This window comes from Lepidochelys kempii, chromosome 9, assembly GCF_965140265.1.
Source record: "Lepidochelys kempii isolate rLepKem1 chromosome 9, rLepKem1.hap2, whole genome shotgun sequence".
Lineage (NCBI taxonomy): Eukaryota > Metazoa > Chordata > Testudines > Cheloniidae > Lepidochelys > Lepidochelys kempii.
Genome location: NC_133264.1, coordinates 73,461,616 through 73,487,451, shown reverse-complemented (window position 1 = coordinate 73,487,451; position 25,836 = coordinate 73,461,616). Strand labels below are relative to the sequence as shown.

Sequence of the window (25,836 nt, the reverse complement as noted above, 5' to 3'; positions counted from 1 at the left end):
TACATAATATCTAAACTTCTGTATTTTGATTGTTATTTTAATTTTTGTATAAATGCCTATGGCTAAGGCTCTTTTATAAATTGAAATAGATAAGATCCAGCATAAACCCTCAGTTTAGAAGATGAACAGAGTGTAACTCCTCCTTAATGGCAGATCTATTATATCACTAATTACAGGTAAAAGCTTCCATGCAGCAAGGACTAACCATTCCAAAGGGCATAGCCTTTGTCTTAGAGCACGTCAATTCCTAATTCACAAAGCTTAACCTTCACAACATCAAGGTATTACAAAGATAAAAAATCCCTATTTACCCAGTAATATAGCAAAACTGTAGCTACACTGTCCTCAGGCAGTCTTCATCTTTTAATAATTTCCAGCATTAAAAATAATCTCCCTTGTACAACCACAAGTGAAAGAAATCGAGACACCTTAATATTTCAGTCTAGACATGGCAAATTGTAAAACAAATTATTTGCCATGTACAGCAAGTCAATCATAAGGTTTATACTTGTATCTGTGTACTGGGATTTTATGTTAAACATGAGAACGTGATGGTGAGCAGCCATACTTGATTTTAATTACTGAAACCTGAGTTATCTGAAACATCACAGAGTCACATGAGAAAATGACATGAAGCTTGGGAGATCATCATGATGATGTGGAGGAAACTGCAGAAGGGCTGTCTGGAACTTGTGATTTATGGGCAGGAGCTAGCCGCTCCCTGAAGTCGTAACTCTGCTCTTCTGGGGTCTGAGAACAGAAAAAACAGACTTCCCCTTCAATGCCAAGCTTTAGAAAGCATTTTTCAGAGCTATACAACATTCTAGACTTCTTGCATTTTTCTGGCCTTTGCTCAGACAGAGGAAAGAACTTGTTACTTGTAACCTAACTAAGAAGAGTTGATAGGTTAAAACCTGTCAGCAACACTTTCTTCAGAAAGTAAATTCACCTCTGCATATTTCCCTAACAAACTGGAAATTCTGAAGCAACATGAGATGAATGGGAAAATATTTGGAAAATGAATACATACAGGAATATTGATTATGCGTGTAATTTTATTTACTATGAACCTATAGACAATGACAAATTTAATTTATTATTACTATTACTATACCATTTTTTTTTCTACCTACATCATTTAGGCAGACATTTAGTCTATGTATTTCTTTTTAAAATATTATATTTATACTATGAGATTTTTAAAGTCAATAGTGCACATACACTTGCATGTGCCTAACCTAAGGGTGAGAGAGATACCTAAAGCAAATAGCATCCAACTGGCTGTATTCATGCACATTGGGTATCTGTAAGTTAGTCACAACAGAGTAAGAAAAATAAGAGAAACCCTTAGGCTTCAGAGTATAAATCAGCCAATAACTTACTAGAGTCAGGAAGTCTTTCCCTATGGGAAGATTATTCCATAGTTGGCAATTATAAGGTATTTTTGCACCTTTCATCAGAAGCATCAAGTACTGGCCACCACTGGAAACAGGACATTGTCGTAGACAGACAATTGATCTGAAACAGTGAGGCAATTGCTTTCTATGTATTTTATGTGACCATGAAAAGCAATAAAACTCCATCATAGGTTTATACTCTGTCCTATTTAGTTTCTTATACCACCCTCAGTACTCTGGTAATCCGAGAGGCAAGATGGGTTAGCTTGGTCAAACACTGATTTGACTTTCAGAAAGGGTTTTTTTGTTATGTTTTGTTTTTTTAATTGTTTATACGTCACAGATATGCAATTAATAAGATTAAGCTTTTTCACTATATGTAAAGAAGTGTGTAAAGTGAAACTGAGGCTTGGCTGCTTTTTAATCACTAAATTTTAACAAGATGGAATTTTGATATAGCCTGACTACCACTCCCTCTCATTCTTCTTCACACTATCTGACAACCAAGAATTGAATGGCCAGGGAAACTATTACAGTTTCTTCATTAGGGCCTCAATCCTGCTACTGATCTACACGAATAGCCCATAGGCGTCTCTTGGTTCACCCAAGGATCTTGATTTGGTACCTATAATAGCAGTTATGTTCTCAAATGGAAAAATAGCCAGCTTTTACTATTTTTTGCTAGCCCCTATATTAACTAAGAAATCTTTTGAATAATGCACACACTACAGGAATGTGTTTTTTCAACTAAACCTTTTAAAGAGAAAGTATTCCCAGAATATGCCATTTAGATATGTCTATCAATACAAATCTCTGATTCTCTCATACCCCCAGTTTAAAGGTTCAGAAGACTGCAAGTTAATTTGAATGGCACACAAGAATTTAATAAAAACAGAATGGATAGAAAAAATTGTTTTAAAAAAAATCTGATTTTTTTAATTTAAATTAAATAGAGGCTTATTTTTAAAAAATAAAACATTTAAAATTAAATTGGAAATTGACAGCGTATGTTAAGGCCTAAATTTATTATGGTCTATTAAAATAATGTAAATTAAATAAAAATAATACTAAGGAGTATGTGTTTGCTGCAAAGTTTTAAAGAAAGTCAAATCCTGAACTGGTGGAAGTCACTAGCTAAGCACTTGGAACCAGAATTTGTTAAATAACTAAACCAGTTTGATAGCAATAGCCTCTTCTGCGTGTGCAGAAAATATTTTCCTCATTTCAGTTTATTCAACTAGTTCAGTTCAATCATTAATTCATTTAAAGTTAAGAAACCACTGTAAGTTGAAAAAGCAGTAGAGCTTGTTCTCTTCCAATCTATGAATAAAAACTAGATGCGAAAAGATGAGTTTTTCTAGTTCTAAAATCCTGAAAGGCACAGTTTCTGGTCACTATCAGTTCAATTCACTAACTACAGTTAAATAGTTTAGATAAAACATATTTTGTGTATTAAAACTGTTTAATAAAACTTTTTTTAAACTTATCCAAAGCATTTAAGTTAGTTTTTTTAAATGCTGTTAATTGAATTTGAATTTCAATCCAAACAAGAACATGACAAATTTAAAGTAAAAAATTAATCTTCTAGTAAATAAGAAAAGATCATTCACCAGTAACATAAGAAATGTAAAAAATATGAATCTGAATAGATGTAAGTCAAGCTATGTACTTGGTTAATAAATATGCATAGATATAGTGTATCCTCCTGTTTAGCAAAAAGAGGCACCAAGTTTAGTATAAAGTCCATATTTAGCTGCAAATCAACATGTTTTAATGCTTACCGACCTAGGAGAGTCAATTTTAAGTACAAATGCAAAACTTTATTAAAAATTTATTTAAATCAATGGTTCCTGTTGGCTCCTTTAAATAACTGTTCAAAAAATCAGTTGTTGCTCCGATTTAAATCACTCCTCCCCGATAAAAAAAAACACAAACATGATTGCTTACATCAAAAGAGAGAGAAAAATTACAGAGATAGAGAGTTCTGATTGAAGAACTGGGGTCAGAGCAGACCCCAAGAAGCTCCACCAAGGTGCCTGGATCCACCCAGCCAGACTTGATTGCATGATTGGGCTCAAAAGCTGGTGACTCTCAAGTAAAGAGGATATATGGGATGGGAATAATCTTAGTTTTGTACAAGATACAGGAACCACCACAATAGTTCAAGGTTTTCTATAATAAGAGCTGTTTCAGCTAGGCCAAAATTAGCATGGAGTTCTATGAAACAACAAATATTTAAACACACCTGCCTGCTCTCAGTTCAGTTATTTGGGCAGAAAATCCTCTTCAAAATGAATACAAAAGGAGAAAATTTTAAGTTTGTTTTCCTGGTAAATAATTTGCTGTGTTTCAATCAGATATTTTAAAACTACCATAAATGGCCTCCAACTAAAACATCAACTCTTGTTTATGTGAGTGAAATTTAGAGAGATTGTCAATATCTACCACATACACTACCTAAGAAGATCCTGTCACCTAAGATTAATTTTTTAAAAGCTTAAGGATAATATTTTAACTCAACCAGGAGGAACACCACTTCATATAGGTCTGGTCACAGGAGTATGAGAGTCTATAAAGGCTATAGATACCAAAGGAATACCTGGCCCTAACACCAAGACTTTAGCTCCCCTCTTCCTAGGCACAATTCATGCCTTTTGATTCCCGGTCGCTGGCTCCAACCCATGCCTCAGATCCACAGTCCACTTCCTTCTCCACCTTCTTGTTAAAATCGCAGTCCCATCCTTACCTCAGCAACATGTCCACAGCCTCATTCCCTTGATCTCTGTTCCTTAGCAGCAGCACCAGTCCTTGGTCCCAGCACTACAGTGTCTAATTCTCACCTTGCTCCATGATCCTCTCCAGCCACCTGCTCAACCCCCCTACTTCAGCCTCGTTGCTCTGATTCCCACCCCATAAGTACAGACCTGGCACCCAGTCCTCCCTCCCCCGTAGCCTCAACTCCTCCGACCGTGCCGGCACAACTTCTGTCTCCTACCACCGGCCTCAGTCCCCCGAGCCTCCACGCACAGCTCCCGCCTCCCCGGCGCCACCTCGCCCCTGCAGCTCCACACAGCCCTTCCGACCCCCTGCCTAGCCCCCACCTCTACTGCCCCGCCCACACAGCTCTGCCCCCGCGTCCCAGAGCGCTACAGGCCAAAGCCACAGCCCAGATCCGACCCGAGGGTGCGACTCTCATACCAGTTCCTATCACCACCACATCAAACTCCGAGGGCAGATTGTCCGCCATCTTGGAAGGGGATCGATCACGTGACCTACGCTGGCGGAAATAAGCCCGCAATTCAAGGCGGACTGCTGGCGGAAGCTGCTGCGGCCGCCGCTACGGCTTCGTGCGCTTTGCATTATGGGGAGTGTAGTTCTCGCGGGAGCGAGGCTTCCCTTAAAGGGACGCTGGCGATTTAACGTTCGGGCTCCTGGCTCGCGGATGTGCAGCTGCTGGACAAAGCAGGGCAGCGGAGACACCGGGGGACAGAGCTCTGCCTGCGGTGTGCCCAGGGCACTTAGCCTCATGCTCCTCCTGCACCTACTGTACCCTGATAGGCCTATAGCATGGCTGGGGGCCAGGGCGGGTCCCGCAGCGCCGTTCGAAACCCACCTACACGCCTCATAATCCGGAAGACGGGTGTGTCGCCGCCTGCGTCTTTCAGAGGCGGTCACCAAAAAGCCAGGGTCTGTGTGGCTCTTATTAGGAGTCAAGATTTGCCGCACTATCCTTAGTGTAACCGTCCCCTCGCTGCTGCTTTCACTCAGACACTTCCCTCCACAGTTCTGTCCTTCCTGGGGGGAAAGAAAAACAATCTACCGTGGGAAGTAAAAAAGCTCGAAAATTCTCTCTCTGAAAATAGCTAGTCTCCTCTGTCCACCCTAAATTCCTCAGGGTGGCTCCTGATCTACAGTGACTCCGGAAACCACCCAAGTCATACAGTCACAGACAGTACGATCTATCCCGTGGAATATTCTGCCTGCATTTAAATCATCCCATTTCATTTAAAAAGAAAAGGAGTACCTGTGGCACTTTAGAGACTAACCAATTTATTTGAGCATAAGCTTTCGTGAGCTACAGCTCACTTCATCGGATGCATTCAGTGGAAAATACAGTGGGGAGATTCGTATACAGAATCTCCCCACTGTATTTTCCACTGAATGCATCCGATGAAGTGGGCTGTAGCTCACGAAAGCTTATGCTCAAATAAATTGGTTAGTCTCTAAGGTGCCACAGGTACTCCTTTTCTTTTTGCAAATACAGACTAACACGGCTGCTACTCTGAAACCATTTCATTTAGTTGTATGTTACTTCAATATCTTAAATCTTTGTTCATTATCATCATTCTTCCATTCTTTCACATGGCTTAGCCATATTTAAGCATTTTGGTCTTTCCTTGTAGGATGATTCCTCTAGCTCCACAACAATTATTATTCTTTTGTGAATTTTCTCCAAATTGGCAATATCTTTCTGGTAATGAGGTGCCCAGGACTGAATGCAGTATTACAGAGAAAAACCCTTACTTCCTCACTTCATGATTTTATACTTATGCATATGCAACCCAAAACTGGATCAGCCTTTTTTGCTGCCATCTTGTTCGTAATTTGAGGCCTAATTTGTTGTCCAATGTCACTCCTATAGAGACTCTCTTTCAGCATTACTGTTTTCTAGCTTTCTTCCTCTTTATGTGCTTTGGATTATTTTTCCAAGATGTATCTCAATTCATTATTTTCTTCCAATATTGTCTCTTTAGGTAGGTCCATTTGTATTATTTCTTTTTCCTCACTGGTTTTTGCATCTCCGCCTAATTTAGTATCAGTCGCAAAAGTCATTGGTGTGCTGTTTAATGCCTTTGCTAGATCACTTACAAAGATACTGCATAAATTGGACAAATCACTGATCCCTAGAGCTAGTTCAATAATGGAAAAATATATGAATATTTTGTGAATCCTATGGCTTCAGATCAATTTGAGTGTACTCAAGCCCTTTAGTATTCATACATTTATGAACTTCTGAAAATGGTCAGTATGAATCAATAATATACACAAATTCAAAATTAAATCCATGTATTTACTTGCAAACACATATTCTAAATACAATTAATGTATTTTACAAATTAAAATACTTGGGTGACCAATTCCAAAGTCTGAGTATTAAATAACCGCACTGGATAATTCACAAAAACTCTATAGACTGAAGTTTGTTTGTTTGTGATACCAAATCAATTTGCAAATAATGGGACTAGTCTGTGTTGGGATTCCCTCTGAGAACTCTTTCCACTCAGCTTCCCAAAAACTCAGTTTGACTCCAGATTTCATCATCCAGGTATCTTTATGTAAGGGGACTGTTCCCCCCTTACGAACATTCAGTGGGGGTGTTTTAGTTGCTAGCTCCCAGTACTAAAAAGGGGGAAGGATCGATGGGGAATCAAGACCCTGAGACTTACAGCCCCCAGGAACAATGGGGAGAGGCCAATGCTCCAGGTCAGCCTGAATGACAGGGTGAGCTGGCTAATCAGGGAGTCAGGAGGCCAGGGAGGTCCCATCTTCCATGTGAGCTGGAATTGCTAGGTCAGACAGAGTGGGGTGAGCTAAGGAGAAAGCAGGGACCCAAACTGAGCTGGGGAGCAGAGCTGTGCCAGATCCAGAGAGAGCAGACCCTGTCCTGGGAGCAGAGTTGCAGCCCCAAAGCCAGAGGCACAGCCCAGAGAGAGCAGACTTGCCCTGAGAGGAGAGCTGCAGCAACCAGAGCCAGAAAAGCAGCCCAGGAAGCAGGTCAGTGCTGAGAGCAGAGTCACAGAGCAGCCTGCAGAGCAGACCTGCGCTGGGAGCAGAGCTGTAGCAACCAGAGCCAGAGGGGCCAAAGAAGCAGCCCAGGGAGCTGGAGGCAGAGCAGCAGCAGCAGCAGTGCTGAGACAGAGTGGTGGAGCTGGGGCTGCAGCAGTCTGGAGCTGCGTGCGGTGAGCAGCTGGGGAGAGCGAGGGGGACCCTGGGCAGCGGGCCCAGCACAGGGAGATGCCTCAGCCAAGAGGCTCTGCAGGCCAGGCTTGGATCGTAACCCCAACAGGGTGGGGGCGACACTGGGAAGAAGGGTCCTACCACTTAGAGTCTTGTGGCCACCACCAGAGCAAGTGTCCAACCCACAGCATCCTTACAGCACAGCCAGGGCCTGAGAAGAAGGCCTGGGACTTACAAGGAACAGACTGTGAACTGCCCTGACGTTCCAGAGACACTGTTTGTGATGTTCCCTGCCACAGAGCGGGTTGATGTGTTTCCTTTAACCTTTCCCATTTTTCCTTATTCTTTTTAAAATTAATTGTTGATTAAATAACTTGCATTTGCTTTAACTTGTACGTAATGGTCAGTGGGTCAGAGAAGCGCCCCGTGCAGAGAAAGTACCCCGGAGTGGGGACACCCGAGCCCCTGTCCTAGGTGACCACAGCAGGATTGGGTGTCGAGCCCCCCCCCAGGAATCCTGGGCCCAGCCTTGTTGGGGTTACAAGGACTGCCAGAAGGAGAGTGGAAGGGGAGTCCTCAAGGGCAGGGAGGCCACTGGGTAAAGGAAGTGGGAGCGACGACTCAGATCCTTTCGCTAGCCCACTTCACAGGGGTAGTGCAGAAGCCAGGAAAGTTCTCCACAATAGCAGGACTATTCCCCCACTTACATTTATTTGGCATATAGCAAAGCCATGCTGAGTTGGTCAGGTCAGGGCATACCACACATCCAAAGTTACACAGAAAACCTCTTCCTTTATATACATTTACACATTACATTACACTTATTATACGTTTTATTATATATTTTGGCATGGCTTGGTTACTTTGTAGGAACTTAGCCCTGTAAAGTGTGCTCTGTCCAAGTGCTGTTCATGCATAATCTGACCTCTAATTTACATTTAGGTTTGTTTACTAATACCAGGATGTTCCTGCTGATCTTAGCTAGCCATCTTGATTCCGGAAGACTGCTTGTTATGACAACTTAACCTTCCATTCACTTTCCCAATCATGCCCACTATGAAATTGGCAAGTTACTTATGTCACATTACTTACATCAAGCCAGGCCTACGATCTGTGAATGCTTAAAAAAAAGTCAAAATTCATTGAATTACATATTCTGTTAATACAATTTGACTAGCAGAATATCATTCAATTCTTTCTAACTCACCTCTCCCCAATTTAATACTTTGCATTTGTCATATATTATAACTTTTACACATTTGTTTATGATCCTTTGGCCAGTTTCAAATCTATGTGACAATGTTCATATCCAGCTGATTTTATTTAATGCAGAGAATAAGATTTCATGGACCACTCTGCTGAATGCTTAGTTAAATTACAAATATGCTATTTCTATGGTGCAACTTTATCTTATCCTCTAATTTAGAAATTCTGTCAAAAAGGTTGTCAAATTTGTTTGGTGAGAGGTGTTCTTTAAAACTAATACTGTCCATTTCTTATACTATAAAGTTTAGGGCTAAATTATGATACTCTTACTCAACATATCTTGCCATTTGCAATATTTAATGATTTTTCTCATGATATTTATTTCATTATTTTATTAATGACAAAATGTATTTTATAAAGTCTATCTTAATTTTAATTGTCCACAATTATTTCATTTATTTTGCTTGTTGAAGATAGATTTTAAAAGGGAGCTTAGACTCTCAACCATTTTTAATAATTAATTTAATTCCTTTCCACATTTATTAACAAGCCAACATTACTTCCATTACTGGTATTACTTTGCTCACTGTTATATTTAAAAATCCCTTCTTAGTTTCCTTAACCCCTTTAGCTAGCATTCACTCCTTTCTTTCTGTCATCATCTCTTCCCTGAAAATCTTAACAGACTCTTAGCAATCATTTCGTTTCCTCCGTCCTTTTCAAGGGAGATATAGGTAAAAGAGTGGTGAAACAAAAGAAAATGTGGCCAGTGTACTATCAGGGTCCCACTGTTGCTACTTCAGGGTGATGCACCAGGAATGACAGGAGATATAAACAAAAACCTTAAGTAGATACAGCTATAGTGATTAAGGTGGGATCCCCAAAGAGACTTAGGAGTTGCCATGCTAAGTGCCTAATTTTTATGTGTCTTGGAAAATCACAGGAACAACACTGTGAATGATCCATAAAGCAAGCAAGGAATCTATACAATGAACTCAGAGAGATGGGCAGCTACGAATGCAATCCACAAAAGCCAATATGCTAGGCGGCGAGCCACCTAAGCTAGCCAATAGGAGATGCAGATGACAGGCCCAGCCCCTCTCTCAGAGATAGTCCTATCCAGGCTGCAAAGAGGCATCTGTCTTTCCTGAGTGATGCACGAATAGGAACCCAGTGCCTGAAGTCAGGCAACTTAGGCATCTAAGCCACTTCCGACAGGAATGAGTTAGGTGCCTGAGTTGTGCCACACAAAATGGCTGGCGGACTAATCGGTGGTTATGGTGGTGGCCATCTTATAACTTTTAGCCTAATGGTTATCGCACTTGCCTGGGATGTAGGTGATCCAGGTTCAATTCCCCTCTCTCTTCCAGTGCAGGAGAAAGAATTTAAACAGCGGTCTCCCCTTTCTCAGGACCGGGCTCTAACCACTGAGCTATGGGATATTCTCTCAACAACTGCTGTTGAACTTGTTCTACTGTGCATAAATAAAGAAAGAGAGATTGGAACAGGGGTACTGGACTTAGGGTCTTCCACCTCCTGGGGGAAGGTGTCTAACACCTGGACTACAGAGTCTCTCCCTCTCTCTCTCTCTCTCTCTCTCTGGCAGTTAGGCACTTACAACATTCAGCAGCAGTTTTGTGGATCGCAGTGGAGAATGGGACTTAGGCACCTAAACCCAAGTCTTAAGCACCTACGTACCTTTGTGGATCTGGGCCTAAGGGCCAGATCTTCAAATGCTCAGCACCCACAATTGGAACCAGATTTTCAAAAGAGCTCAACATCCAGCAAATCCTATTGTAACACTTTTGGCCAGATTTTCAAAAGAGATTGGTATCAAATTTGCTGGACTCTTTTGAAAATCTAGTATTTATTATGGTGCCTAAACGAAAGATGAGCAATTTTGAAAACCCCAGCCTTAGTAATTTAAGCGAGACTAAAAAGAGCTAGGAATACCTACCCTAAGTACAAAAGGATAACATTTAGACAGAGTTTCATTTTTTACTATGCGTTTATTGCTTAGTGAATGTTTAAGCTAAATTCTTAATGTTATTCAAATGTGTGTGTGAATATATTCAAGTCTTAACACCTTAAATAATAAGTAATAATAACCCAACCAGTGGCCTGTTAACACCTTATTACAAGTCCCTTGCTCACACAGCAAAATAATGGAAAAAATAGTAGAAAACAACTAATGGAAACCAGAGACCACCTCAGCCCTAAAGTTCCACCAGACATGGTAAAATTCATACACAACAGAATCCTTGTTAATAGGACACAGGCCAGAAAGCTTAAGAACACAGTGTTCTAGTGGAAAACTTCAAACAACATTAAAGACAAATATAAAATATGTTCACATATCACTGCTTCTCAATAGGCTAAGAAACAATTATCAGATGAAGAAAATTAATAGTTATAATATTTAAGGCTAAACAAACAGTGATGGATTCTAATGATATAAAAGTAGTAAGACCAAATCTTATGTCCCTTATAATTATCCTAGCAGCTGTTTTGCAAAAACTTGTTTACGGTTTTCCTGTCCTGCAGTCCCTGTAGCCCTATCCTATTAATAAAGGCTATCTTTTCTTTGTTTTTCACCCTCAACAACAACTGTTCAACCCCAAATACTTCAGAATGTTGATCATCCCTGTCCTAAATGTTTTGAAATGAGGAGCAAATACCATCATATCACTGAGAATTTTATAATCTATAATGTAATATTTTCTGAAATGTGACAGAAAGAGATTATAAATTCTCCTCTCAGACCCTTTTCTTGCTAAGAAAAGGAAGTATGCATGAAAACATTATTTCACGTATTTAAACTTGAGACTATGTTTTGTGATTTAACACCATTCCAAAAGTGCACAGAGGGAGAGTGATTTCCCTATCAATGTCTTCCTGTATCCAAAGTGCCCAAGTATTTATCCCATCACAAAATGCTGTTGTTTGGTTCTCTGAGCTCCTGCTAGCTTCATTCATAAGATGGCAATCAGTACAATCCTATTTCATGATGACAGTCATTATCCACTGGACCAGAAATTCTTCTTAGTACTAGTTTATTTGACAAAATGTTCATCTAGGATCCTTAACTGCTGGATTTCTCAAGCTCTGCAGTGAAAAAATCTTTCTCTGTACTGTTCAGTTTTAGTACTGGCAACTGTAAAAACTAATAAAAGAGAAAAACAATATATAAATATGAATAATTTTATGGGAATGTCATGGACCTTTAGAAAATGTCTTACCATGTTTTTCTCTTTAGCTATTTAATTGCAATGTCATAGTAACAGAAAGCAGCATACCCAATTCTGCACGGATGAATAACCACATTCAATAAAGAAGATTTAACAGAGTAAATCAAACACTGGATTAAACATTTTCTGCATAACAGACCACAAAATGGGCATTCATTTTACCAATAGATCCTCTGCATTAGAAACAAATGGAAGTGCACACCAGCATAATTAAATTGCACATTCAGTGGCCTCATTGCAGAATTTCCCTATATTATATTGAACTAGGACCCAGTCAATTAGAATTGCCTAAACACATTCAAGAATACACATTGACAAGATTAAAGGTAAAAACTGTACCTATTTACATTCAATAAATTAATTTGTTTTCTTTGTTCTGAGTTTTTATTAACAAGGTTTGAACTAATTCATAATCCAGCACAGCATTTTAACAAATGATTCAAACCACATCATTAAAATAATAAAAGTTCAGAAAGACATGCAAATCTGATGTCATGATTTCATATTTAGTCTTCTGATGTTCGTATTCTTCCATTTTTATCAGTTTCCTTATTTTTGTTAACTTTCAGCAAAATATGTTTTTTTCTTTATGCCTGATATTCGAGCATTTTCATGTATTTGCAGAATTTAGCTTTTGACTTTAAAAGTCTGCCTCTCACAGGTAGCGTAAAATAGATATACTTAGTTCTTAACCTTTGTCAAACAACTTTACAAACACATACTTATCCTTGCAACAGCTCCATGAAATAATTACGTATTTTTGTCTCCATTTCACAAATGGAAAAAACTGAAGCAAAACATTTAAGTCACATGTCTAGAACCACAGAAGAAGTCATATCCACAAATTTTGCTTTTTGAATCCTTTTATGTTAACTACAGTCAAAAAGGATTTGGATGCCCCCTTTTCATTAGGAAACTTTCCTTAATGTAGCCTCCCAATCTTTAAAGTGTTTTATCCTTACAGCTCTCCTTGGAGGTACTATTATTCCCCATCTTAGAGTTGAGGAACTGAGACACAGAAGGACTGATCCAGCTCCCATTAAAGGCAATGGGAGTCTTGCCATTTACTTTAATGGACTGAGACTTAAGTGACTTGCCCAAAGTCAGAAAGGACGTGGTGGTAAAAATAATTGTACCTGGATCTCCCAAGATCCCAGGCTTAAGGTTAGAGCACTAACTACTATCTCATCTTTCCTGCCTCTGGTTCACCTGCACCTGATGACTGTCATAAAGACTCTTGAGCCCGAATCCAGCAAACAATTTGACCATGTGTTTAGTTTTATGCATGTGAGTAATCCCATTGACTTCACTGCCTTGGCAAAAAGGCTTTCTGGCCATTGGTCAAAGTCAGAGGCACTTCTATCCACTACATTCGTCCCTGCATTGATGAAAAAATACTTTATTTACTTAAGAATTGTCATTCTAGAAAGTTCAGTTGATCCGCTAAAAGTCAATATTTCCCTATTTAAAAAAAACAGCTGAAGAGGAAAATCACCCTCTTTTGCGACAGATGGGAAATTATTATGATGTCTCCTATGTCTCAGTTATTTACACATGAACTGTGATGCCTTACTATATTCTAAATACTTTTAAAAAATTATTTTAAAAAAATCGTCCAAATTATGAAAACATTGAAGCCAAGATCAAAAGTATTTTTAGACAAAATCCTCAAAGAACTTCTTTAAAAAATTCTGTTACACATTGAAAAGGTCTTGAAAATATCCCAGGTGAACCATTCAATGCATCAACAACAAAAATAGTTACCTTCCAAAAGAAGAAGAACATCAAAAAAGATGCAAACCATTGCAGTAATGCTCTTAGAGACATAATTAACTTTTTCTTAAAAAGAAAGATGCAGCTAGGGAATTTTAAAAATTTTATCCCTATCACAGACGGAGATAATGATAGAAGTGCTTTGCCTATTTTCAAGATCTCTTTTATTTGACTGAGAGAACAAAGAAACCTTTTGCTAGCTTATGGCGAACGGCGAAATAGGCAATAATTAAGCTAAAATCCTTATTTTTAATGCAAAAGAGCGGCTTAAACATATCAACTGCAAAACCTCATCGTCAGTGTAGAGCTTTGACCTGTATTTTTTAAGAAAAGTAAGCTCTAATGCACGAGGCTTAGTTCTGATAAATCAATGGCTGAAACTTATTTTTTAAGAAGAGGATAGGTGATTCATGTTCCATTCTCCTATTAAGGCTCACATTCACCAATTAAAAATAGCACTTTTCACTACTCAGGTCTGAGGTAAATTATGGGATTTTTTAGGGAGATGGGAAAACCTCATAACAGAGCTAAATTGTGCTCAATAGTCCCTATGTGAGCATGCAAGGCAAGGAATCTCTTTCCTCCATCCCTTCTACTAATCACATATGAGCCACTGTGTAAAGGACTCTGCAGAATTAGTGCTATAATCAATGCTACCCTATACAAAGTGGGTACAGAGGGGTGGGAAAAGGCAAACTATAGCCTTGATCAATCTGCACTTGGCCAGAAAAATTGGCAGGATATGGAGGGGAGAACACACTGTGACGTCTTTGAGGGTGGTATAGTGACTGGTTTCCTTGGCATTCCAAGAGGTAGTGCCTTCCAGAACTCCTTCTGTAGGTGTGCACAGGGGAGGGGAAAGGGCTTTGCAACACACCCAGAGCTTAGCTGTAGTTTATGCCACAGTGTAGTGCTTAATGTTTAAAAGGAAACCACTGAGAAACCCTAAATGATAACTACAAGGTGTTATAAAATAAAAGCTGCATTTTTAAAAAATGGGAAATTGATGTCTCAGAGATCTGGCGGAGATTAATTTTAGATATTACAGACAACTAAACTTTTCATAATGGACATAAGAGGCTCTGCTTTAGTTTTCTAGAACTATGATGGCATTGCATATTTTCTAAAATTAACATTCCAGTTAATCATTCTGTGCCAATGTTTTATTCCTCTAAGAGACCACAGTGGAAAAGAGGAGTGGAAAAAAGAATTAAAATTTAATAGTAGTGATAGTTTACAGAAAGAGAAGAAAAGTGTGTCACAGAATCATCTGAATGTAAGTCCAGTTCAAAATCATTTTCCTTTAAAAGACACTAAAGGTAAAAAATCATTAGGGCAGAAATTGGTGATGGAAGGACATTCACTGGTAACTGTAGTTACATGCAGAGTAACAAAATCTTTAGTTATATGTATCTATCGCAAAAAAAAAAAAAAAGTCTCACTGAAGAGCCAGCGTTTCAGTAATGGTGTTGATTATGACCTCCTTTCCTTGACACTGTTGTTCTGACTCCTGGTACTCAGTAGTTATCTGAGGTTTATAACCAGGATCATATAGCAACTTAGCAAGCAAGGTCTCCAGAATCACACACAGCATATCCTGAAGTATTTGGGTTGATTAAAAGTCTCTCATCCAATTTTTGACCAAAACTCACCTTACTTAATTTGTGAATGAGAGGCCAACAGCAAAAGATGTGAAATGTGATATAATTAGAGCACAAGATGATATGACTGCAAGCCACTGAAGATCAATTACGAATGAATTAGGAATGTTGTGACTCTGTACAAAGCCTACCACAATGGGTTCCTAATCCTGAATGGATGTTGAAAAGACAATGCATACCAATATAAATGCATTTTTAATGCATATTTTTTCAATTGATATGAGTGGGACAGTGAGTCTGGAAATTCTTTTAACATTAAAATGTATAAGTCAGATCCTTAGTTTGTGTAAGTCAGCACAGCTTCATTTACAGCATCTCAGGACCTAGCACTATATGCAACCAAGAAATGAAAAATGCTGTGGATCTTTTTGTTTAGCTTTAAGGAATTTTCAGACATATTAGAACCTAATCATAAGAACCTGGGAAGGGTTGATACATTTCTGCCTATTCTAACTGGGGCTTGAGGGCTTCCCACTGAAAATGCATTATGTGCCTCTTGGAGGGTGAGGTTTGTTGGTTTGTTTGTTTGTTTTTCCAATTTAATAATAAATAATAATAACTTCCAATTTTTATAAATACCCCAGCTTTGATATTACCCCCATACCAGCATGGACTGGCTGACATACAGAACTCATGTCCAAGACCTATAACAATTGCAAAGACCCGGAAAAAGAAAGAAAAATTTAAAAGGCAGATGGCCATTCTCTGTGCAGTTCCAAATAGCCTGGAGATAGACAAGTCATAGCATATAAAAGAGAAGCATATGTCCTCCGAAATTCCACACCCCTATCTCCACACATTCATGGAGAGAATGCCAATGAAAAATAATCAGTCATTTATTTTGCAACTCAGGGATCACCATCAATATGAATTCAACAAGATGTAGTGTCAGCTTTGGTATACATGGGCAAGTAGGGTATTCACATACACGTTTTCTGAAACTTCCCATAGATTGAGATAATTTGGTCTCCTGTATGTAAAAGATCAGAGATTAACTCACTTTTTGATTTAAAAAAAGAGTATATTTTGTTCTGGGATAAACTGTTTATCCCAAAACAAAATATATTTATATTTAACATTCTACATATAGTTATTTAGAATGTTAATAATAGCAGCAAGGAAATGCATCATCATGTTATGGTTTATAATAGAAAATATGAGATCTGGAACAGTCACAGCTCAGATTAGAGAGTACCAAAGACTGATTTGAACAACAATGATGTTCAGCTACTGAGCTATTTGTAACATGCTATGTACAAAAATTGTGTACCCAGTTGCTCGTGATAGAACAATATTGCACCATTGGCCTGATCTAAAGCCCTGTGAAGTCAGTGGAAAGATTTCCATTTATTTTGATGGACACTGGACTAGGCCCTATATGTCTGTGTATAACAATTTTACACTAATTTCTTTTTTTTATGCAGAACAAAAGTGCACCAACTGCACCTTAATTTGTATCTGTACATAATAGCACAACTAAAACCAGTATAACTTCCTGCATTTTACATATCTATATTTATCCATATGCTAACCTGTAAATAGCACAATAAAACACAAAACAAATGATTAAAAAGAAGGAAAAACAAAAGAAAACAAAACAAAGAGATATTGTCAGGTGAAAAGTCATATATTAAAACCATATCGCCTTACCTGAGTTACTTTTATCTTAAATATTGAGATAGTGAGAATTTTAAAACTCTAATATACTTTTCATAATTTATGCTAATTGCTTGTTTTTTTCACTGTATTCACAATGATTGATGAAACTGGATGATCCATTGTTATAAAGGCTTTCCACCATAAATCTGTCTTTAATATAGAAAGATTTTATTGATACTAAATATTCCTTTCCTTCCTGTGCAGATGAATGCAAAAGGAATGGAACTGATCTTCACACCTTACTGACCTAATAACACAAAAATGTGCCACTGGGTCTTCTGCAAATAGACTTTATTTTAATGCATCCCTTTAGTCTGTGCAGCACCACACCCCACTCAAGATGGCCTATAACTCATATCATAAAGCTTTGAAAGTTACATGCTCATTCTGAAAGTTCATCCAGCTCTGACCTGGTTTATTTACCAGTAGCAAATGAACTTTTCAATAGTTTCACAAGCTTTAGTCCAGACAGCTTTTTAAGTGTTATCCAAAAATCATGCTCTCTTCACGCACGTGGTCTCTTGCTACTACCATGGTCTCTTGATTGCCTACACTTATGTCCATCTGTTTAGATGACATCAGTTCACTGTACAAGTTGATTGGATTGGATTGGACCCTAGCAAAGACACTATGCAATGGAGGGTTAAAATAGTCTTTATAATACAGCAAATGCCATCTCTCCTTTTACCGCAGGGAAACATTTGCATCACATGTAATGGATCACAGCTGTTCACACTCAGGCACATTTACAAATCAACAAAAGGCTCTCTCTTGCCTTCCTCATTTTTAATCTGCATCACTGTTGTTTTCATTAGAAAGTATATGCATGATAGTAGCCACAGATAGAACTAGAATTGTGAAAATAGTGTCTAAAGTTGCAGTTTATGGAAAAAAACGAAGACTTCTTTGACTAAGGTCTACCTGAACCTACTCACCAGAGAGTTTGTGTCAACTTTTGAGTTTATGGATACACACTTTAAATTCCGCCTCAAAATATCCTTCAGATCCCTAATGGATTAATAGTGTGTTCTCCATAGGGTGACCAGTTAGAAAGTGTGAAAAATTGGGACAGTGGGTGGGGGATAATAGGAGCCCATATAAAAAAAAGCCCCATATATCGGGACTATCCCTATAAAATCGGGACATCTGGTCACCCTAGTTCTCCAGTATCTCTTCCACTTCTGTGATATTTTAGGCTGTAGCATGTGAATAAATCCCACTTTTCTTTCAAATGAATGAAAAAACATTAAGGAGCTTAATGGCCACCATCAAAAGTATCACAGACAAAATTAAGAGATGGTACTGTAACATAATGTCAGTGCATTTAAGCACCATGATCCTGAACCTGACAATGACTTTACAGGGTAAAATGTCCAAATCTCAGACTGCGGCCAGACAGCATGATAGATGAAGCTACAGCAGTGGTGGGCAAACTACGGCCCGGGGGCCACATCTGGCCCTCCAGACATTTTAATCTGGCCCTCGAGCTCCCGCCGTGGAGCAGGGTCCAGGGCTTGCCTCGCTCCAGTGCTCCAGCCAAGGAGCAGGGTAGGGGGCTTGCCCTGCTCCATGCGGCTCTTGGAAGCAGCAGCATGTCCCCCCTCTGGCTTCTACACATGGGTGCAGTCATGGGGCTCCGCACGCTGCCCCTGCTTCAAGTGCCGCCCCCGCAGCTCTCATTGGCCAGAAACTGTGGCCAATGGGAGCTGCAGTGGCGGCGCCTGCAGATGGGGCAGTGCACAGAGCTGCCTGGCTGTGCCTCTGCATAGGAGCTGGAGTGGGGACATGCCGCTTCTTCTGGGAGCTGCTTGAGGTAAGCACTGGCTGGAGCCTGCATCCCGACCTCCTCCCATGCCCCAATCCCCCACCCCAGCCCTGATCCCCCTCCCGCCCTCTGAACCCATCGGTCCCAGCCCGGAGCACTCGCCTGCACCTCCAACCCCTCATCCCCAGCCCCACCCCAGAGCCTGCACCCCCAGCCAGAGCCCTCACCCTCTCCCACACCCCAACCCCCAATTTCATGAGCATTCATGGCCCACCATACAATTTCCATACCCAGATGTGGCCCTCGGGCCAAAAAGTTTGCCCACCCCTGAGCTACAGGAAGCCCTGCTAAGGTACTGATGCCAGATTTCGCTCTGAGCATGTGAGAGCCACACTCCATCAGTGGTGAATTACGGGGAGGGTTGGGGACTGAGCTTCCTTATTAATTTTTAGGGGCTCCCCCCTTCTGACTTATTCAAAGGCACAGTGGCCCTGCGGGGGACGCAGCAAAGCGACTGTCTGGAGACCGTGGAAAGAGGAGCGGGCTGTGGGACAGTCAGGGGCTCTGGGTCTAACCCTCTATGGGGAGGGGACCGACCACAGCTTAGAGGTGCTCCACAGTGTCCTGTAGAGTTGCCACCATGCATCCAGTTTTCGACCGGAATGCCCGGTCGAAAAGGGACCCTGGCAGCTCTGGTCAGCACCACTGACCAGGCCGCTAAAAATCCACTCAGTGGCGCAGTGGGCTAAGGCAGGCTCCCTGCCTGTCCTGCCTCCGTGCGCCTCTGGGAACATATGGCATGTCCAGCTCTTAAGCGCAAGGGTGGCCATGGGGGCTCCGTGTGCTCCCCTACCCCAAGCATCAGCTCCAGAGATCCCATTGGCCAGGAAACGTGGCCAATGGGAGCTGCGGGTGCAGCACCTGTGGGTGCAGTCAGCACTCAGAGCCCCCTGACTCCTCTGCCTAGGAGCTGTACATGCCAGCCACTTCCAGAAGCCGCTTCTGGGGGCAGAGCTAGGGGAGGCAGCAAAAGTGTTGACATTCCCTATCTTCACTGAATAATCCACTGATAAATGCAAGATATTAGTCTGTTGCTATGCTGTTTTGTTATAGATGCTTTTTGACTTAGGCACAGCAAGAGAGAAGACAACGCACAGTACATTTGGTTCAAGAGGAGGTCATAACCAGAGACCTATTTGGAGGCCCCTGGAAAAATGGATGACCTGAGCCCTCCCATTTTTAAAAGTGATGGAGCCAGGGCCTCTAAGCTCCCCCTGTTCCAGCGCCCCTGAGCTTAAGCCCTGAGTCTGGGCACCCTCTTCCCAAGCCGCGGCAGAAGCCGCAAGGCTGAAGTCCCAAGGCTGGGTGCTTCCCCTCCCCCCAAGCAGGGGAGCTAGGTGGTGTCGACAAAGCAAGGAGGCAGGTTAAAGGTGGGGGCAGAAGTCTGATGGGGTGTAAGGGTGGGAAGAAGGACTGTGTGCACTCCAGGGGAGGGTCCTGAAGGGGGAATTATGAGTCAGGCAGAAGGCATGAAGCAGAAGGCATGTTGGGGGGTAACAAATAGGGGAAATGGGGGAGTTAGGGATAGGGCAAAAGGAGCGATTATGTGTCCAGGAGGCCGGGGCAAAAGGAAGGAGTTAACAGGCAATGGATAAGGAGGGCCGTTGGAGGTAGGGGAGCCGGCAGGGGTAGAAGGCATGGGGTAACAGGTAAGGGATATGGAGACAATTAGGGATATGTGTAGAGGCAGGGGCAGAAGGCATGGGGTAATAGGTAAGGGAGGAGGGGCAGTTAGGGTTAGAGGCAGGGACAGAAGGCATGGAGTAACATGTAAGGGAGGAGGGGCAGTTAGGGGTAGGGGAGGAGGTAGGACATAAGGCAAAGAGTAAGTGCAGAAGGAAGAAGACAGTCTTTCTGCAACTTGGCAGCACAGAGGATGCCAGCCCAGGAGCTGGCCAGTGGATAACATGGCACTTTGCTACTTTTTCCCCCATAATTCAAGCACTGCATTCCATATATGAGAATGTGCAGCAGAGTCACCTCCTGCTCTGCAGTAATCAACAAGTTGATGTCCAAGCCAGAAATACCCTCTCCATGAAAGCTGTCCAAAAATCTGTTAAATTTTCTTAATTAGGATCAGGCTTTATGGCAGTTGAACCATAAAAGATGTGAGGAAGTTCTGTGACAGGAACCATATAAATCGAATTGTGATCTAGCTAGCAGTGAGCAGATATGCAATGAGCTATAATTTGATTTTCTTACAGCTATCAAGAAAAACATTTCTTATTTCTTAGACCTCTGGTTCCCAAACTCTTTAGTAATGTGGCTCTTGCAGATATTTTCAAACTTAGTGGCTCCCAAAAACCAAATAGCATTTTTTTAAATTAACTCAGGACAGTAGATTAAAGAGTTCAGGACACTAGATTCAAGAGGGACACTAGAGTTTGGAGTTTTGCAACCTTATTCAACTACTGTTTGTTTAATTATATAATCTGATCTGATCTGGCTTTTTAAAACTATCATTTGAAATTATGGATTTTTCAGTGTGTCTGGACACTGCCTAAGATTTTAGTGAGAAAAATTAGCCTGTAACAAACTGCATAGTTGCACAGTGTTTGGCTGAATTTCTGATAAGCCACAGATGTAAGTCATTTTCCAAGTTTAAATATTTCTTTGCTTAATTTTCACAGAAATCATTGCTAAAAACCCAGACATAGAGATAACGTGAAGTGAATGGAAGCAGCATTTTCATAGCTGAGTTCTTTGTACTCTTCTTTAACGGAAATTTAGAATTCCTGGTATTTTAGATATGAAAACTTGGCCTTCAGCATGGTGATCACTTGACAAGTCTGTGAGATTTTGTTGAGCCATACTTAAGGTTGGAGTGGTGTTAACTGTTATCAAGAATGGGTTTAGAATCCAATAGGTATCTGGAGATTCATGTTAAACACCAGGAAAATATCCATCATAATGGGAATATGAATCCAGACAAATGAGTTATTATTTGGTCTTTAGTAGCATTTTGATTCCTTTCACTGTGTTCTTTTAAAAAGTCTGATAGCACTAGAAACATCTCAGTATCTCCCTTTCCATGTAGCATCTCCAAAGACAAAGCTTCTTTACGACTCCCTTAATTTTATCTTTCATAGCTATTATATTTGTATTCCTATCTTGAAGTGTTGGATTTAGTGCATTCAATTTGCCATTTATGCCCACCAGATAAGCTAACATAGTCAAGAAGTCCACATTAAACATGTAACCTTGAAGATCTATTTTCCCAAGGAGGAAAATTCAAAGACATGTTGTAATATTTTCCCACATGACAACCACCTGACTTCATTGTGAAACAGAAGCTGAGTGTTGTCAGAGCACATCTCAGCACAGCATACTAAAACAACGTGTGTTCACTGTCCAGGATTTTATAAAATTAACAATTTTAGTAACAATGTTGAGGGTCTTGTGTACTTCAAGTTGCAACTTCTTAGATGCCAAACCTTGGTGATGAATCACGCAGAATGTCCAAATTGCTGCTGGTGCCATTTTCTTTACTCACACAGCAACCTCACTGTGCTTTCTGGTCATGGCTACTGCTCCATCAGCATACAGTCTTATACACATAACCAAGTTAAGATCTCATCCACAATGAATTTATTGAGGATCTTGAGTATTTCCTCATTTGTTGTTTGGGTTGGAATTTCACTACAAAAAAAAATATAAGAAAAATCAGCTATTGTAGCTGCTTTGATAAATCTCACATAATGCAGAATCGGAGCCACGTAGGCTATATCTGTGGATTCACCGAGATGCAGTGCAAAATATTGATTCTTCTTAACTTGTTTTATCAACTAGTACTGTACATTTTCTGCAAGGTCATCAACGCATCAACAGATGGTATTATTTGACATAGAGAATGGTTTTCAGTGCCATGCCTGCTTGTTCCCCAGTCATAATTCTACAGATGTCTATTGCTGCTGGAAGTAGAAGCGTCTTTCAAATTGTGTGTACTTGTTTGCATTTTTCAGTTCGCATGGCCACAATATATGGTTCTAAAGCTTTTTGAGGAACAGTTGCTTCTTTAGACATGACTTCTTTCTGCCACTTTTAATTCTTCTTGTTTCCAAAGGAAACAAAATCACACTCTTGTTTATGAATTCCAGGTCAGGTGTATAGTTTCTAAATGTCTCTGTAGTTTCCCTGGCCTCATACTTTCACTCACTGACACTTGAAAACAAATGACACATTGTGGCTGTGGACTTTCCTCAGTGATATCGAGACATGAAAATCAAAATATAAAGTAACTATCATCATATTGTCTACTTTTCTTTCTTTTCTGTTTAACTTTATTAAAATGGCCATCTTCTTCAGCCAAACGTTTTCTACATGTAGGTGAAAATCATTCTATTATAAAGATTAGACACACTTGTCTCTCCCTCAGGACTCACCTCCCCCCCCCCCCCTTCCTCTATCCACAAGTGCTGGTGCTGCTGGTACTGGGAAACTCTCTGTTCCCTCCACTCCAGCAGGGACCTTTAAATAGAGAGATTTCCTGATGAATGCTTCCCCCAGCAGGAACTCGCTCAACTGAAGGCCCCCTGCAGGAACAAAAAGCACAAAGGCACAGAGCCTGAATGTCTCACTGAAATTTTATAGCCAAGCCCCGTGAGCCCAAGTCAGCTGACACGGGATAGCCACGCATGTCTTATTACAGTGTAGACATACCCAGAGAGGCTCCCAGCCCAGGCAGCAGCAGCAGCAGCAGAAGACACAGACACATAGATAAGATGCAGGTGACATTTAAGGCTAGTTTAATAGTTTTTTAATTAAAAAAAAAGATAAAAATGGGCATATTGATTAAAAATTTTCCCCAGACTTGTGGCTCCCCTATGAACCTATCGCTGGCTCACAGTTTGTGAAGTACTGTCTTGGAGGGAGATTGTCAAGTGCAAAACAACCAAAGTATAACATGCCCTCCAAAAAATAATGTTTGTTTCTTTAAAAGAGAAGCCAGAAACCCTCTAAAATAATGGCAGCAAAAGTGTTGAAATCTCCTATTTTCACTGAATGATCCACTGATAAACCCAAGATATTAGTCTGTTGCTATGCTGTTTTGTTATAGATGCTTGTTGACTTAGGCACAGCAAGAGAGAAGACAACGCACAGTACATTTGGTTCAAGAGGAGGTCACAACCAGTGGCCCATTTGGGGGCCCCTGGAAAAATGAATGACCTGAGCCCCTGCAGAAGCTGTGGGGCAGAAGCCCCTAGCCGGGGAGCCTGAAGCCCTGGCAGAAGCCATGGGGGTGCAGAAGCCCTCCCATTTTTAAAAGTGATGGAGCCATGGCCTCTTGGCCCCCCCATTCCAGCGCCCCTGGGCTGAAGCCCTGAGCCTGGGCACCCCCTTCCCAAGCCCCGGCAGAAGCCACAGGGCTGAAGTCCCAAGGCTGGGTGCTTCCCCACAACTCCCTCCCACCCCCCCGCCCTAGCTCTGGCAGAAGCCACTGGGCTCTCGGGGCAGCTCTTACCCTGGCCTGGCTCTGGGTTCTAGCCTGGCCAGGGGGAGGGGCCTCAGGGAGAGTAGGGGGTAGGGCCCCATCGTGGGGGAGGATGTGAGGGCTCAAATCTTCTTTGTGCCCAGGGTCCCAATAAATCTTAATCTGCCTCTGGCAGCAACATTATTGAACTTAAAACTGGGGGGGGGGTGTTATTTCCCCACAACAACTAACCAGGAACAAAAATGGTCAAGTGAGAGGTTTCATCCTAACACCAACAGGGGAACTCAGTCACCCCTTTCCTTGCATAAGGGCTCAGTGCCTGGAAGGAGCTTTGGAAGAGCCAGGGGGAGTCTTGAAGAGAGCTTCAGGGTTCTCCAGTAAAGGGACCAGAGCAGCTGTGGAAAAAGGACTATGGGGAACATCTGGGAGGCTCTGTGGAGAAAGTTTGGAGAGGAGGCCTAATAGGCAGGTGGCAGGCAAACAAACTTGTCATGCATCTGCTCAATAGCAATAGTTCTGCTGAACAGCAGAGGGCATTGTGATGAATTGCTAAGGGTGAATCTGTTGCTATTCTCACTCCTGACTGGAGGGTGATTGGTCAGCCAGAATAGGGAGGGGCAAATTCCATGGCAGTTGGCAAGGAGTGGGTCACAGAGGCAGGGGGTCTGGGAGAAGTGTGGTGGTTGTAGCCATCTGACAGAGTGCTATTTGTTATCCACCAGGAGCTAGAGCCTTAGCCTGAAGTGCCCACAGCGCTTGCCTGATTAGTGGTACAGAGAACACACTACCAGGGACTGTTCCAGGACAAACGGTGGTGACCACTGCATACCAGAGACCCCAGGAGGTGGCAGCAATTACACAAGTATAGGAATTAGCCCTGGGAGGGAAAGTGAAGTGGGAATGGTAAGGCTGGAGGAGACAGCTGTTCCACTGTTTAGGTCCTGAGGGCTAGAGCCTGTGGTAGAAGAGGGAGAACCTAGGTTCCATTATGATTCAATAGTGCCACCTTGAGGTTGTGTGCTGATACCCCCATAAGAACAGAGCTGCATCCCTCCAACCCAGGGTTGAAGACCTAGTTTGGGATGCACCAAGGGAAAAAGTTTCCACAGACCCTTGAGGCATGGTTGTGGCTGTGGCCCAGAAAAAACTGGTGGAAGATTTTTTGGTTTGGATTGTTGTTGTATTGGGCTAGTGTTTAACCTGTCTGGAGTTTTTTGGTTTGGCTGGTGGACTAAACTAATCAATCACTGAGAGGAAGACTGCCTAGCAGTAGGGAAACTGAGGCAGCTGCCAACCCTGATGATGGAAAGGTAAGCCACCTTTCTACAATGATAATTTGACATTTATGTATTATGAATGATGCAAGAAAAAAAAATCACACACACCAGAAATTAAAATAAAAAGATAACACTGAGGACTAGTCTAACTATAAAATGTTTACCAGTATAGCTATACAAGTATAAAAATCCTAGTGTAAGCACAGCTTATATTGGCAAAAGAGTGCGTTTGCTGGTGTAGTGTTGCGGTTCAAATACAAGACAGCACAAAGCTTTAAGCAAGCAAGCAGGCTGGTCTGCCAACACGCTGCTCCTGTCAGCTTTCCACCCTCTCCTTTATTCTTTCTCTCCCCCCGCGCATTACATTCTCCAACAGATAAAAGGAATACACTGGCTTTAAC

General features: G+C 41.3%; 1 protein-coding gene across 7 annotated transcripts in view; it reads right to left on the bottom strand.

Moving 5' to 3' along the window:
- CHM (CHM Rab escort protein) overlaps positions 1-4,670 on the bottom strand; it is a 147,495-nt gene extending 142,825 nt beyond the window's left edge. For 5 of the 7 annotated variants that reach the window (XM_073360879.1, XM_073360881.1, XM_073360884.1 and 2 more), the window contains exon 1: positions 4,596-4,670. In XM_073360879.1, the coding sequence (XP_073216980.1) occupies positions 4,596-4,644 (49 nt within the window). In that variant the 5' untranslated portion in view covers positions 4,645-4,670. Of the gene's footprint in view, positions 1-4,143; positions 4,441-4,595 lie in introns of those variants that run through there. The other 2 variants (XM_073360882.1, XM_073360880.1) reach the window with 2 other exon arrangements.
- Between the last annotated feature and the right edge of the window lie 21,166 nt (positions 4,671-25,836).